The sequence below is a fragment of the Squalius cephalus genome (genome assembly GCF_949319135.1).
Source record: "Squalius cephalus genome assembly, chromosome: 20".
Taxonomy (NCBI): Eukaryota; Metazoa; Chordata; class Actinopteri; order Cypriniformes; family Leuciscidae; genus Squalius; species Squalius cephalus.
In genome coordinates this window covers 34,285,310-34,301,217 of record NC_137141.1, presented here as the reverse complement: position 1 = coordinate 34,301,217, position 15,908 = coordinate 34,285,310, and the positions used below count along the sequence as shown (strand labels likewise).

At 35.2% G+C, this 15,908-nt stretch overlaps 1 protein-coding gene across 7 annotated transcripts in view; it reads left to right on the top strand.

Annotated features, from left to right (window-relative positions):
- Positions 1 to 931: 931 nt before the first annotated feature.
- Positions 932 to 15,908, top strand: part of LOC307147631 (inverted formin-2) — a 38,992-nt gene continuing 24,015 nt past the window's right edge. For 6 of the 7 annotated variants that reach the window (XM_079852518.1, XM_079852517.1, XM_079852520.1 and 3 more), the window contains exons 1-3: positions 932 to 1,065; positions 12,250 to 12,675; positions 13,747 to 13,862. In XM_079852518.1, the coding sequence (XP_079708644.1) occupies positions 12,276 to 12,675; positions 13,747 to 13,862 (516 nt within the window). In that variant the 5' untranslated portion in view covers positions 932 to 1,065; positions 12,250 to 12,275. Of the gene's footprint in view, positions 1,066 to 10,745; positions 10,821 to 12,249; positions 12,676 to 13,746; positions 13,863 to 15,908 lie in introns of those variants that run through there. The other variant, XM_079852515.1, reaches the window with a different exon arrangement.

Below are 15,908 nucleotides of genomic sequence, written 5' to 3'. Positions count from 1 at the left end.
AAAATTTTAATTATGATTTAAATACTGAGGAAACAAACTTTTTTCGCAAATTGCGAGTTTATCTCACAATTTTGCCTTTTTTCGCAATGGTGAGTTTATTTCTCGCAATTCTGACTTTTTTATGCACTGTAAAAAGTGAACAGTTGGATCAACTTAAAAAAATTACTTCAATTGGTAACACCTAAAGAAATTAAGTTTTCTCAACTTAAATTATCACGTTTTTCACGATAAAATGTAATAATTTAAGTTGAGAAAACTTCATTTCTTTAGGTGTTACCAATTGAAGTAATTTTTCTAAGTTGATCCAACTGTTCACTTTTTACATATGCTTTTTTTGCAATTGCAAGTTTTTTTCTCACAATTCTTTTTTCGCAATTGCAAGTTTATATCTTGCAATTCTGACTTTTTCCGCAATTGAAAGTTTTTTCGGACTTTTTTTCTTACAATTGCGAGTTTATATCTCGCAATTATGACTTTTTTTTCGCAATTGTGAGTTTATATCTCACAATACTGACTTTTTTTTAGCAATTGCAAGTTTATATCTCCCCATTCTAACTTTTTTTCATTTGCAAGTTTCTGACTTTATAATACACAATTGCGAGTTCTAAAGTCCAATTTTGAGGGGGGAAAAGACAAAAATTGTGAGTTTCTATCTAACAATTCTAACTTTATAACACGCAATTCGGAGAAAGAGAGAAAAAAAGACAGAATTGTGAGCTAAAAAACTTTTTATCTTTTATTGAGTGTCTGAATATTCAAGCTTCCACAGCGAAGGATACACTGACACACTGTGCAGTGTGTAGTCTATAGTATGCAGGACTCCAGTATTCCACACAGCCGGTGTGTTTTGATTGGCGGAGGCGCGAGTTAAGCCACGCCCCGTTAGTATCGGGGGGCGTGGTCAGCACATGTGTCAGCAGCAGCAGCGCACAAGCATGAGTGAGTCAGTTCAACAATCTCATCCACCCGGAGTGTTTCAAACTCTCTGGAGAAACACCCGCATGTGTCTCCTCCTCACATCAGCGCTCCTCTGCATCACACCATAAAGGACATTCACTGAACCAGGTAGGACAAGCCAATACTTCACGTCTTTATGATTGCTTTTCACCATGCAAACACATCAGAGTTGAGAATTCGTTTAAATAATCTGCGGTATTACTTTAGTAGTGTCCTAAATCTGTGGTTATGCATCATGCATATGGCGCTGTGGAGGAGGAATCGCCATGTTTAGGAGATGAAGACTCCCTGTCGATGGCTTGTGTTGATATGAACATCAGAGCACGGACACAGTCAGATCAGTCGCGTTAATATGAAGCCAACCCGCTGAAATCATGTGTCATGATGTGTTTGTATCACTCAGAGGGCTAACAGCTTCTTTTCATCGAAGAAAAGTTACTGCATCTGCTCTGTAAAGATGATTTCCTATAATTGCCACCGTGGCAGACATTTGAAGCCTTGAGTGTTGTTGTCCCAGTCTGAGTCTGGGACTGACTGGACTGTGTGGGTGTGATGCATCAGTGTGGGAGAGAGAGAGAGAGATGTGTGTGTGTGGAGAAATGTGTAGGAGAAGCCTCACTCCTCTCACCTCTTCTGTTGGACTTGAGAAAAGTCTTAATTAGGGGTTTGCGATACTGCAGAATTTGGTATCGATCCGATTATCAAGTAAATCCAGGAACAGCATCGCCGATATTGATACCGATACCGATACCTTTTACTTTTAAAAGCATGCACTTTAACTTGCATGTACTTTCCTGAAGGGGAAAGCAGTATCATGAAAGTGAATGCATTAATATTAATATGCTAAATCTGAATTCATTTTCATGACCATAAAAGATTTTGTGATTTGTTGACGCAATTAGTCAAACTCATGAAATAATATTTATTTGTTTATTTTTAACAACAATCTCAGAACAAAACACAATCCACTTGAATTTTTTTTATTATTATTTAATTATCAAAACTAGCCTAACATGACAAATGTTACATGTACACTATTGTTTTAAAAGTTTGAGGTCTGTACGATTTTTAATGTTTTTGAAAGTGTCTCTTCAAAAATACAGTAAAAATAGTGCAATATTATTACAATGTAAATCATCTGTTTTCTATGTGGATATAAAGTGTAATTTATTCCTGTGATCAAAGCTGAATGTTCAGCATCATTACTCCAGTCTTCAGTGTCACATGATCCTTCAGAAATCACTCTAATATGATGATTTGATGCTCAAGAAACATTTATGATTATTATTTGTGTTGAAAACAGTTTCATATTTTTGTAGAAAAAGATACATTTTATTTTTCAGGATTCTTTGATGAATAGAAAGTGCAAAAGAACAGCATTTATTTGATATATTAGAACATTATAAATGTCTTTACTGTCACTTTTGATCAATTTAATGTGTCCTTGATGAATAATAGTATTAATTTCCTTTAAAAATATCTTACTGACGTCAATCCCTTCGAATCGATATTTCGATATAACATCAGTCTTGAAAGCATCAGTATTTCAGGATGGATCCGCCCACCCCTAAGTCTTAATGTGAAGCAGATGTTGTGCTGAAATGAAGCTGAATTATATCAGATGTATTTGCTCTGGATAATAACCCTCTTTCATCATGGATGGAGGGACAAAATCAAGTCTTTAATCTACAATCTTAAACTAAAAAAATTCCAAATGGGGATTTTTTTTTTGTATCAATGCAATAAAAGATCCATTTTTGGTTCCTCAACCTTTCAGTGATCCGTTCTTAAAAGAACCATTTCTTTGAAGAACATTTACATTTTTGTGCAATGGAAACATTGTTAAATTTTAACCAGTAATTGTAGTGTTTTGTCAGTAGCTGGTCATTTGTTGTAGTTCTGACCGTACACTGTAAAAAAAAAAAACTGTTAAATTTACGGTAAAAAAACGGCAGCTGTGGTTGCCAGAAATCTACCGTAAAAAATACAGTAGCAACATTTTAGGTTTTACAGACTCAACTTAAATTTACAGTAAAAAAAAACGTATTACATTATCTGATATAATGTTTAATTACCGACCTATTGAAGTATTAATATCTGTTTTGTACCATTGTGATACACTGACAACCACCAATCACAGTGCAGATGAGAGTCACATGATCAATCAACGCTCATCATAAGAAAGTTAAAAGCTGCACAATGTCATTCACACAAACAATAAACACCATCATAGCCATGGTGTTTAACAACATCAATTTAACAACATTAAATGTAACATAAAAGCCTAATGCACATAACTGATTAGAGAAAACTAAGAAAAACTATGAATAAAACAGTAATTTCAACAACAAAAAACATCAAATGCAATGGAATTGTGGGAATGTCAATTTACATTTTTTTCACTGTAAATTATACAATGACTTGTTCTTTTTCACTTCCAAAAACTGTAAACATTAAATGTACGGTTAGATCACAGTTATTTACCGTATATAGTACGGAAACTTTCTGTTAACCAGTTAACAGTTTTTCACTGTCGCATTTTTACGATCTTTAAATCACGATCATTTTTTACAGTAACTATTGATTTCAAGGCAGATATGGGCTTATGTGCATATATTAGTTTATGAGGCGATGTGTCGTGTTGTTTTTATTGTTCTGAGTGATGTCTAATTCTCTAGACTCCTGTTGATGATGAGTAATGATACAGTGAGAGGGTGTTTAGTTTATTGAGGTTGAATAAATCATCCAGTCATTAAAACTCTCCACAGGCTGTTATCGTTCTGGCACGATCCGCGGTGTTTTATGTAAGTGTGCTTATTAAACGGCTCTTTGCGTCTGACAGGAAACTGCTGCTGTTGCTCCCATTAGATTGTGTCATGTAAGTGACACTCAGGAAAGGAGAACGCGTGATCGGTTCCGGAGGAATGACTTCTTCTGGACTTATATGGCTCTCTGGTTTTCCACTATTATGTAACTCGTTTCACATCATCTGGAAATGAATACTTTTCACACAATATTCGCAAGTTTGTCACAAACACACGTGATTGTGTTGTTCATATGTAGGTTATCATCGCCCATGAGACTCTCTGACCTCTGGCTTTATCAAGGTCAGCAAAGAGAAGACGACGCTTTAGTATCTGCACTTCTCCAGAGAAATATCCAATTACAATATTGAACAATATAGGGTTTTTTGAAAAGAAGAAAAGCTTTTTGTTGCATTATTTTCTTGACAATCCACCCCCCAAAAATGGCAATGCAATTGGGTTTTAAAAGTTAAAATGTTAAAATGATTAGGAAAATGTGTTTTTGTGGCATTATTTTCCTTGACAGTTCCATCCCTAACAAAGAACAATGCAATTTGTATTTTAAAGTTAAAATGTTGAGTTTTTATCTCACAATTCTGACTTTTTCAGAATTGCAATTTTAAATCTTGTTACTAAAGTTCTAAAGTCTAATTTTGAGGAAAAAAAAGACAATAATTGTGAGTTTGTATCTAACAATTCTATCTTTATAACGCGCAATTCTGTAAAAAAGAAAAAAAAAAGTATTTTTGAGCTAAAAAAAAAAAGCCTTTTTATTTGTTATTCAGTGGCGGAAACAAGCATTCACAGCGTAAAAAAATAACAAAACAATTCAATTTGTTTTTTTAAAGTTAAAATGAATATTAAATGAAAATGTGTTTTTTGTGGCATTATTTTCTTGACACTTCCACCCACAAAAAAATAGCAATGCAATGGGATTTGTAAGGTTTAAAAATGATTATCAAAGGAAAATATCATGAAAATAAGTATATTAATCATCCTGAAAAATATGCTTCAGCAACGTATAATTACTTATTTTCAACAACATTGTTTAATGTTGGGTGGAAATATGACCTGTTTTTATGATTTTGTGGCATTTGTTTTTTTGTGGCATTATTTTCTTGACAATCCACCCCCCAAAAATGGCAATGCAATTGGGTTTTAAAAGTTAAAATGTTAAAATGATTAGGAAAATGTGTTTTTGTAGCATTATTTTCCTTGACACTTCTATCCCTAACAAATAACAATGCAATTTGGTTTTTAAAGTTAAAATGTTGATTTTTTATATCTCACAGCATCCACGGCGTAAAAAAAAAAACCAATTAAATTTGTTTTTTTAAAGTTAAAATGAATATTAAATGAAAATGTGTTTTTGTGGCATTATTTTCTTGACACTTCCACCCACAAAAAAAAAAGCAATGCAATGGGATTTGTAAGGTTTAAAAATTATTATCAAAGGGAAATATATATAAAAAAGGGAAATATCATGAAAATAAGTGTATTAATCCTCCTGAAAAATATGCTTCAGTATCCTATAATTACATAATTTAATCTGTTTAATGTTGGGTAGAAATATGACCTTTATGATTTTGGCATTTGCTCAGCAGAAGACGTGTTTCTCATTGTTCTGTGAGTTTCCCTTCATGTGGAAGTCTTTCCTTCCTGACTGGAAGTGTGTGACCGAGGGCTGAAGTCTTTTGGCATTATAGAGCGTCTACGTGAAGCACATTCCAGTCACACACACACACACACACACTGAGATTCTTCCATGAATGTTTACGCAATTCGCCCACAGAAAGGGAGTGTTTTGTGGTTTATCTCAGCCGATGTGAGGGCTCTTACACAACAGTTTGATTGGCATTTCATCAGATTGTGTGTGATTTCTATCGCTCCAGGTGCTGTGAGGATGAGGGCCGAATAGAGGTGTGAGTGAGATATATTTCGTCCACGAATACGATAATATCGTGGTTGTGGTTTTTAGAGATGTGTGATCTGATGTTATGTCTCTCACAGAAACACACCTAGATAGCGCACGCATTCTCAGTCCAGTGTGTCATTTACTGCACGATTTACTCTATTAAAATGCATCCATGTATAATGCCGTCAAAGGGGCAAACACACCTCTGTATGTCTTTTATTATATCATTATTATATATCTATATAGTTAATCAGTATAACACAGTTCGAAGAGTGCTGTTTTTTCTCCAAATATCAATGTGATGTTGATTTTATAAAACAGTTCAATAACTAAGAAGTTAATATTAAGTAGTAATATATTAAGGCTGTTTTTGCTCTATTTCGCCAATGAAAATGGTTTCAAACAAAACCACAGGACTGTTTTGCGTCTGTGAGTGACACACACTGGTGTTTCATTACTGAATGAACGAATCGATTGAATGAATGATTCAATGACTCACTCATTAAGAATCAGTCGTTTAAATGAATCGGTTTAATGACTCGTTCATTAACAGTGACTTAATTTCACATTTATAGTGTCTTTTCATATTTTAAATCCTTTCAAATATCAATATTCAACATTTTATGTTATTTTTTATTTCTGCATGTGTAGCTGCAGGTTAAACACATTCATGTCTCTCTGAGCTTCATTAAAGAGTCTGTGTAAATATATCTAAACTTCAGATGCAGCTTCTGTGTTTGATAGTGTCTTATTATTCTAATTGAATTTATTGATTAAATGTAAGAATTTGACACAAAAAGATGATGCATACATGTAATTGGGTTAGACAAAATGGCTTTATAAAGGTAAAAATGCTCATAAAAGGTAAAAATAAAAGAGTGGTATAATGCGCTTTTCACAAGATTAAAATAAGTCTCTGATGTCCCCAGAGTGTGTGTGTGAAGTTTAATCTCAAAATACCCCACAGATATTTTATATAGCATGTTAAAGTTGTCAATTTTTGAGGGTGAGCAAAAACGCACCGTTCTGTGTCTGTTCCTGTAAATGCAAATGAGCTGCTGCTTCCGGCACAGGGGGCGGAGCTTCAACGGCTTGCACTCACACACACATGCACTGAAAATTTCAAAAACTTTTAGCCTTTTATGTTCAAACCGGAGTCGGACAATGATGGAGAGACTCAAGAAGAAGTGACAACATGTAGAAGCAACAGGACATTTCTGAATGGTTAGTTGATGAATTTATGAAGCTGATGTGTAGTTATCTTCTAGTCACTGATTAGCATATTCTGTCATGATAATATAAATCGTGTTCAGGGGGCGGGGTTTATGTAAATTCTAGGGTTGGTGATGGCACTAACCCGGGAGGAATGTGGTGTAGTCTCTACCAGCCGTTTGTTGTAGTCCTTAAAAATCGATTTCTGTAAAAGCAAATATCTCCCATTGCTTTGAACTTTGAGCGTCGTAACTTTGCAGATGTTGTTTATGCTCAAACAGCAACATTACACACTAACTAAAGTTAGAGAAGTCAAATCATGATCAACCACCCCTTTAAACTCATTGGAAAAGATGATTTCTGTCACTGCTGTGAACTGAACCGCACAGAATATGAAGAATCAAAAACTTTAGGAGTTTCTTGACTCAAGGTACAGACACATTGTAACATTTTGTAACATTTCCTAAGTGGGAATGTCTGGAATGTGTGGAATGTGAAAACACTTCTCAATCTGAAACAGCTTTGAAGCTAGAAGTCGTACTTTCCCTCGGCCAAAACGAACTGGGCTGGAAAAAGGAAAAGTGAATCCAGTGCCAAAGATGGTCTGGCACTTTTGTTTGGCTGGGTTGTGTCATAAACGCTCTTTTGTCCGCAGTCGATCCCTGGCGGGACGGATTCCAGCGCTGGATTGTGTGAGATAATCAGATATGGAGTCTGAAGTAAAGATCGTGTTGAATCAGCAGTTTAGATACGGCTGGGTGGACAATAGACTTCATCCTGTAACAAACACGTGTTTATGTTAAGAAGTCATTCTGAAATACTCTTGCTTTTCTCTTTTGAGCTGCTGATTTGGAAAATTAAGTTGTTTGTAGTAGCAATCATCCAATGTGTTTATGAAAAAGTCTCTTCTGCTGCATTTATTAGATCAAAGATACAGTAAAACAGTGAAATATTATTATAATGTAAATGTGAATGTGAATATATAGTAAAGTGTAATTTATTCCTGTGATCAAAGCTGAATTTTCAGCATCATTACTCCAGTCTTCAGTGTCACATGATCCTTCACAAATCACTCTAATATGATGATTTGATTATAATAATGAATGTTTCTTGAGCATCAATGTTAAAAAAGGGTTATGCTGCTTCAGATTTTATGATACATTACGATTATTTATGATACAAAAAAAGTAAGATCTTAATTTTTGTTGTTGAAATTAATAGTTTTATTCATTAAGGACGCATTAAATGTATCAAAAGTGACAGTAAAGGCATTTATAATGTTAAAAAAAGATTCTATTTCAAATAAACGCTGTTCTTTTAAAACTTTTTATTCATCAAAGAATCCTGAAGAATAAAATGTATGACAGTGTCCTTTCCACTAAAATATGAAGCTGTCTTCATCATTGATAATAATCATAAATGTTTCTTGAGCATCAAATCATCATATTAGAGTGATTTCTGAAGGATCATGTGACATTCTAATATGATGATTTGATGCTCAAGAAACATTTATTTGTGTATTGAAAACAGTTCATATTTTTGTGGAAACTGATACATTTGTATTGTTCAGGATTCTTTGATGAATAGAAAGTTCTAAAACAACAGCATTAAGAAATAGAATCTTCAAAATAGATGTTCTATTGTTCTAAAATAGAACATTATAAATGCCTTTACTGTCACTTTTGATCAGTTTAATGTGTCCTTGCTTTTCTATTAAAAATCCTCCTGACCACAAACTTTTGAACAGTATAGTGAACATAAAGTTCAATTGAAATGTTTTATTTGTCACAGATAAAGAGCCCCGCCTCCACTCACTCACTCACTCAGCTCAGAGATCCACTGGTTGACGATCACACGTTGATCTGATTGGTTACAAGGTAGTTTGTGACGTCAGAAACACCAGCGATTTCAAAGCGTGTTTTTGAGACTGTCTTTGGTTTTAAAATTTAAATAAACGTATAAAAAGGTTGAAATTGCTTAAATTAGTTTGATGAGTTAAAGCAATGTCCACACTGAGGTCTGTCTGCGAGATGATTGAAGTATCTCAGTGTTGAGGTTATGGGTGTGTTCTTGCAATGCTTTCAGCACATATTTACCGAATATGCTTCAACTGGCATCATAATTATTATTATTATTAAGAAGAGGCTTTAATGTTTAGCATTACACTGTAAAACACTTACTGAAGAAACAGTGAGTCAGTGCGGCTCAGATCATGAATCAGGAGGAGACTCGTCTAAACTCGCATGAAGAAAGATGAGAAGAGCTCATGTTGTGCTGACTTGTGCGAGTCTGAACTGATCATCCATCACTCTGGATTCAAGAATATGTTGAGCCGTAGTTTTATTCTTCCTTCCTGCTTTAATTCCCTCTAAATATGGGCATTTCTGATAGATCTTCCTGCGTCCTTAAGACTGGTTTTGATGTCTTGCTCAGTATGAGTGTTTTAAGTGGAGAATTATTTCTTAAAGATATTATGTTCATCTCTCTTTAGTGTGTAATGTTGCAGTTTGATCATGAAAAAGCTCCAGTTCTTCTCTATATCAGTGTCAGTGTTTCTGAACTCCTGAAACGCCTCCATTGTATCTTGAGTTTCTTCCGGGAACGAACACGTCACAATATTCCTCATTATAATAATTAATGCGCAGAATAAAGGGGCGGGGCCTGGTTGAGTTAGTTAGTAGTGTGTTAAACTGGCGGTTATGGAAAGGGGCGGGACATTTCCCAAACACACTCGAAGCGCTCGACCAATCACAACACACTGCTCCAGCCGACCAATCAGAGCACAGTGTGCTTTTCAGAAGGAGGGGCTTCATAGAGACAGGAAGTAAACAGAGCGTTACTGACAGACTGGGAAGAGAGGAGCCGCAACAATGGAGAATATGAGGAGAATAATCAACATTCAAGCAGGAAAACCTGTTCTAGTAGACAAAAAAACAACATAAAAACTCTATAAAAGAGCATAATAGGTCCTCTTTATTTATCATGTGTCTTGATGCTTACTAGAAGTTGCTTTATATGTTCAACCAGCACCAAATGTGGAGTAATGACTCTTTTCTAGCATAGAATATGCTGTTTGTAAAATATTTATTTCAGTATTTTTCGAAATATAATTCGAAATCTGTCTTCATCGCAATATTCATTTCATACAATAATGGGGAAGAAAATGCATTGCATTGACCTTGAGAATAAATATAAACAATCCCGTTTTATTTTATTATTTTATTACAAAATTCTTTGTTTTTCTGTATGCTGTGTGTTTCAACACAAAAGTATCATCAAAAATGGGGTCTAAAGAAATGAATTCATAAAACGTTAACAATTGAATAAATTTTTTACATTGTAATCACATGAAAAATAACAAATAATTTACAGTAAAACATTGCATTTTTAGTTTTTGTCAAAAAAGAGTTCTGCACAACAGAACTTCCATACTGTATAAATGAAAACAAAAGAAGAAATATCATGGTTTTATAATTTATTTATTATTATAATGAAACAAGGTGCTGAGCAACAGAACTCACACATTATTTACATTAAAATGGATGAAAAAAATATCTTGGTTTTATGATATTCCTTATAATAATAATAATAATTTATTAAACTATCACATTAATAATAAAAATAATAGCCTAATTGATTAAAACATGACATTGATTTATTAATGTTGTGACCACCCTACATATAGTCGGTCACATAAATATTAAATTATTTGTATATATTCCTATTTTTTTTAACCTACATATGACTATTTCCGTTTACATGTAATATAACGTTTATGTAAATGACTTAAATGTATTATAATGAGTTTCCAGCTGCATTTTCTGAACTCTGAGTGGCGGTTGGTAGAGTAGAGTTACCATGACGACTGCCGCTCATCCTCAGATAACACAGAGGATATAACCGCTAACTCTTCTCTCTTATTTACTGCTAAGGTTTGTTACATTCATTAAATTTATATCAAACTGTAATTTACATGTTTTAATGTCCAATTAATTTGTTTCAATTATTTTTATTAATCATTTTAAGATGCTTCTGTCAGAGAAGTACATTCGTGTAGGCCTAACTTACACTTAAGGTTACCTGAGTTCAGTCTTGATTTATTTATTTACTCGTTGTGATTTGATCTAAGTGTCTGTATATATTAAATTTATTTCAACGTATTTATGAATATTGTGATTCAAGGTGTCTCAGTGACTGGTCTCGGAAGCACAATGTTTATTAATTAAGACAACAAAGAGGATCTTTTAAGCAGCCGCTAACTCTCGTCTTTCTCAGGTATTAACGTTAAACTGGGCCGTTCACACAGAACGCATCTTTGCGTCTAAAAACGCGAGACGCGCCGCTCAGGAAAGGTTTAAATGTATTTATGGCTTTTATGACTTTTATATGTAAAAGCGCAGCGCAGAACACGAGGGTCTCGAGACGCGCTCTTAAAGCGCCACGCTACTGTAAACGCTGTAAACAAGTCTCGCAATGCTTGCCCCGCCCCCGGGCTCTTCTGATTGGTCCACTATTTGGAACTGACATTGATGAGCGAAAAACTTATGTTTTTCGGCCTATGAAAAAAAGTATGTTATTTTTCCACATTTTATTTCAATAATCACCCACCTCAGACAAATTGCCAGACGCTCTGTTGAAGAAATTGTCTCTCGGTAACTTATTGTATGGATCTTTGAGATTCTGGGTTCGACTCTGCCCAGCGAACTGTCACCTGCAGTAGTTACACCTGAACCGGAGCTCCATCGTAATTCACCAATTAACTATTTAACAATATTACTGTTTTTTTGTTTTGTTTTTGTTTTATCAAATAAATGCAGCGTTGGTGAGCAGAAGATACTTCATTTAAAAACATTAAAAATCATACCGATCCAAAACTTTTGACTGGTAGTGTATTATGCAAGTTTTGTTGCTCAGCACCTTATTTAATAATAATAATAATAATAATAATAATAAATAAATGTAATGTTTTAATAAATTATATTATCATTATTATTATTAATGTAATGTTTTAATGTATTATTATTATTATTATTAACATTTTAATCAATTATTATTATACGGAATATCATAAAACCAAGATTTTTTTTATCCATTTTAATACATAGCCTACATTATGCAAGTTCTGTTGCTCATCACCTTATTTAATAATAATAGTAAATAAATAAATGTAATGTTTAAATAAATTGTATTATTATTAGATGTACTTTTCGCTATACAATATTTCCGTCATAATTTATAATAGTTAAGCTGATCTTTTATTTTGGTGGTCTGTAATGAAGAGCTTTGAGTTTCTGTGTGCGTCTAGATGAAAGTATTCTTGTTATTGTCTGTCTAATTGTTTTCTGCTTTTTGTCTTCTCAGCACCTTCCTCTATCATCATCTTCATCATGTCTGGGAAGTCTGACGGCGTGCAGAAGAAGTGGTGGGCCGTGAGAGGTCGACTGGGCTCGTCTCAGGACTCGGACGGCCCTCAGGAGGCGAACCTGGAGAACGCAGAGGCCGAGCTGTGCATTCGTCTCCTGCAGGTTCCCAGCGTGGTCAACTACTCCGGCCTGAAGAAGCGTCTGGAGAAGAGTGACCAGGCCTGGATGGGTCAGTTCCTGGAGCTCTCGGGCCTGGACCTGCTTCTGGAGGCGCTGGACCGGCTGTCGGGTCGCGGATGCTCTCGGATCGCAGACGCTCTTCTGCAGCTCACGTGTGTCAGCTGTGTGAAGGCCGTCATGAACTCGTCCGCTGGGATTCACTTCATCGTGGATAATGAGGGATACGTGCGCAAGCTGTCTCAGGGTATATAGAGCCGCTCTCACTGTCTTAACCTTAGAAACCCACTGGATCAGATTTAATACATGAATACACTTTACAATAAGGTTCATTAGTTAACTATCTTATCCATCATAAAAGTGCATCTATCGATCATAAAAGTTAGTAAGGTTCATTTAGTTTACATGAACTAAGAATGAACAATACTTCTTTTATTTATATAGCATTTATTCATCTTAGTTAATATTAATTTCAACATTTGCTAATACGTTATTAAAATCAAAGGTTTTATTTGTTAACATTATTAATGCACTGAGGGATACGTGCGCTGTCTCAGAGTATATAGAGCCACTCTCACTGTAACCTTAGAAACCCACTGGATTATATTTGATACATGAATATCTAAATGATCAACATATGTCAGAACGGAGGCTCACTATTGGCCAGCCTCACACACATGACCAGCGTCGGCCAATAGTGAGCCTCCGTTCTGACGTACAACCCAGAAGCGCTGCGCTGATGCACTATGTGAACTCACTCAGAGAAACACAGAAGAAAATGAAGAGTTGAATAAAGTCGTTTTTTTTTGTTTGTTTTTTGCGCACTAAAAGTATTCTCGTCACTTGATGAACTTAAGGTTGAGCCGCTGTAGTCACTTGGACTATTTTAATGATGTCTTTACTAACTTTTCTGGGATGGCAGATATCGATTACCTAGAAGCCTATGGAGGAGTGAGACAGCTCTCAGATTTAATCAAAAATATCTTAATTTGTGTTGAAGATGAACGAAAGTCTGACGGGGTTGGAACAACATGAGGGCGAGTAATTACTGACAGAGTTTTCATTTTGGGGTGAACTATCCCTTTAAATCTCTCCAGCCGTCAAGATCAATTCAGAAAACATGCATTCCTACACAGCAGTATCTGCGTTGCTCAACATTCACACCCATCACATGCTTCAGCTTTTTTATCCATCAGAAGTGCAAAGTTCACGTTACATCCCCCAAAAATAAGCAGCTAACACTTCCCAAACGTGGAGAAAATGATGGTGGAGGTGGAGGAAGCTACAAACTCAGTGTCTCCTTTCCCCTTCCCTGCAGCTTTAGACACGTCCAACACCATGGTGAAGAAGCAGGTGTTCGAGCTGCTGGCGGCCCTCAGCATGTTCTCCCCCGAGGGACACCGGCTCGCTTTAGACGCTCTGGACCATTACAAGGCAAGTTCATCTCTGGATTATGATCTTCTGTGAGACTGAGGCTTGATATCAGGGGCCGGATGCAGAAACTGCTAAGACTAGTCTTAAACGTTAGTCTTCATTCATTCAGTTTTAAGTCAGGTACATATAAACGTAGTTTGGTCTAATTTGATACTGAAAAGTAAGACTGGTCGCCCCTTGACTAAATGTTAATTGGTCATGCTAGTACTTAACATAATGGCTATGTTTATGCAACTGGCCCTCAGGTCAGAAAGAGTGTTGGGCAATTCCAGCGTTATGGACGTGACATTTGCAGTCAAAACTTGAAATATAAATTCTCAGAAAATGCATTTAATACCAATATATTGTAAACGTCTGTTTATATATCCATACTCCCTTAATAAAGGAGTCCAGACATTAGAAAAATATCAGTCTACGCATGCGTTTTATATTTAATATGAGGGAAATACACATGCGTTATGGACGTGACAAAAAAAATCTCTAACTTTTTGTTGCCAAAATATTTTTTTGTAATTCTGTGAATTACACTGCGAAAACCAAAAGTAATAGTACCCACCGAATGAAGAAGGGTTGGCTCTCCACAGAACATAAAATATTCATTTTATGTCATTTTTCGTTTTCGCATAAATGAGGAAAAAACAATGTTACGGACGTGACAGTTCTCCGTTACGGACGTGACCGCTCTGAAAGCGGCACTAAAATACTGCTTTAAAACGTTCACAGAGACCTCAAACAGGCATTTAAAACACCAAATATTAAGGATTGGCATTATAAGCAAAAATAATATTCGATGTTTGTTCGAAAATCGTACCTCTCCCCCAACATGCTCACCGGTAAGACGGCGTTCACTCAAATCCCGCTCCAACATTACATTTGAGTAGGCATTTAGTCTCATATTAATGTTTAAATAAAATAATTGTATTTTTTATTTCATATGTTGATTATATGAAAGGATAACAGCATGAGTAAGATCATAAGATGCAAATATATCGGATACGGTATATCAGTGGGCAGACATGATTTTGACCAATTCTTTAGTTTTTTTTAGTTTTTTTGTAGAAAGCCTTTCTTTAATGTGAATTTCGTTTTGTATAAATTGTATCTTAATTTTAATCAATGTTTCATAAACCAATTGCCTGGATTTTTTTAAATAAGAAGCAAATAGGCTATAGCAGACAATATAATCAGGACACGGAGGCGCCGTCGCGTGAAGTGGAGCGCGCCTCATAAATGAACCGAAACTCCGCGTATAATGTAGGCTACTTGCCTCACATACCTGAGAAATATATCTATAGGACGTCTGAAATGTCTACTTTTAAACTACTTTTAAGTCGTGAGTCAAAATGATTGCAATATCACTGTTATTTTGTCAGTTTGATCGCGGGATTATGATGAATATTCATGTTTTAACCAAGAGGGAAAAACGCGACATCCAGAAGGAAGTGTCCTATCCTATGGCAATAAGACATATGCTCTTCTTTAAGTTGTACTGTATCATATACTACCTTCTGATATTCATATTTCGTCCTGTAACTGGCAGAGGAAGAGAAGATCCGTTCATGCTTTATCCGCCGGCGCACTGAGGCGCTATATACAGAAATATACCACGCCGTATTAAAGAGCGGTCTCTATTGTTTACATTTTGTTATAAAATAGACTGAATTTGAAAGTTGAGACATTTTTTTCATATTAAAACTAACAAAGCACAAATATTATTGCGATTATTGGATATGCATTGAATATATGGTAAGCCTGAAACCGATCACAAGTGCATATGATTTGACGTGAAGCGTCCGTAATTATTATTATGGTTGTTCAGAGCAAAGTAGTGGAATGAAATGTCGATCCTAGTAAGCATAAACATAGTTTAGCTTTGCATATAAAGTTTCAAGTTATCTGCATTTATAATTGTTATATTATATAAACTTAATCTTTAAAACGTTACGGACGTGACGGAGCACTGAAGCGTCGAGACCTCTTTATTAAAGCCCTTATAAATTCAACAGGCAGTGCTGTTATGACCAAATTAGTATATTTATTTCTCAG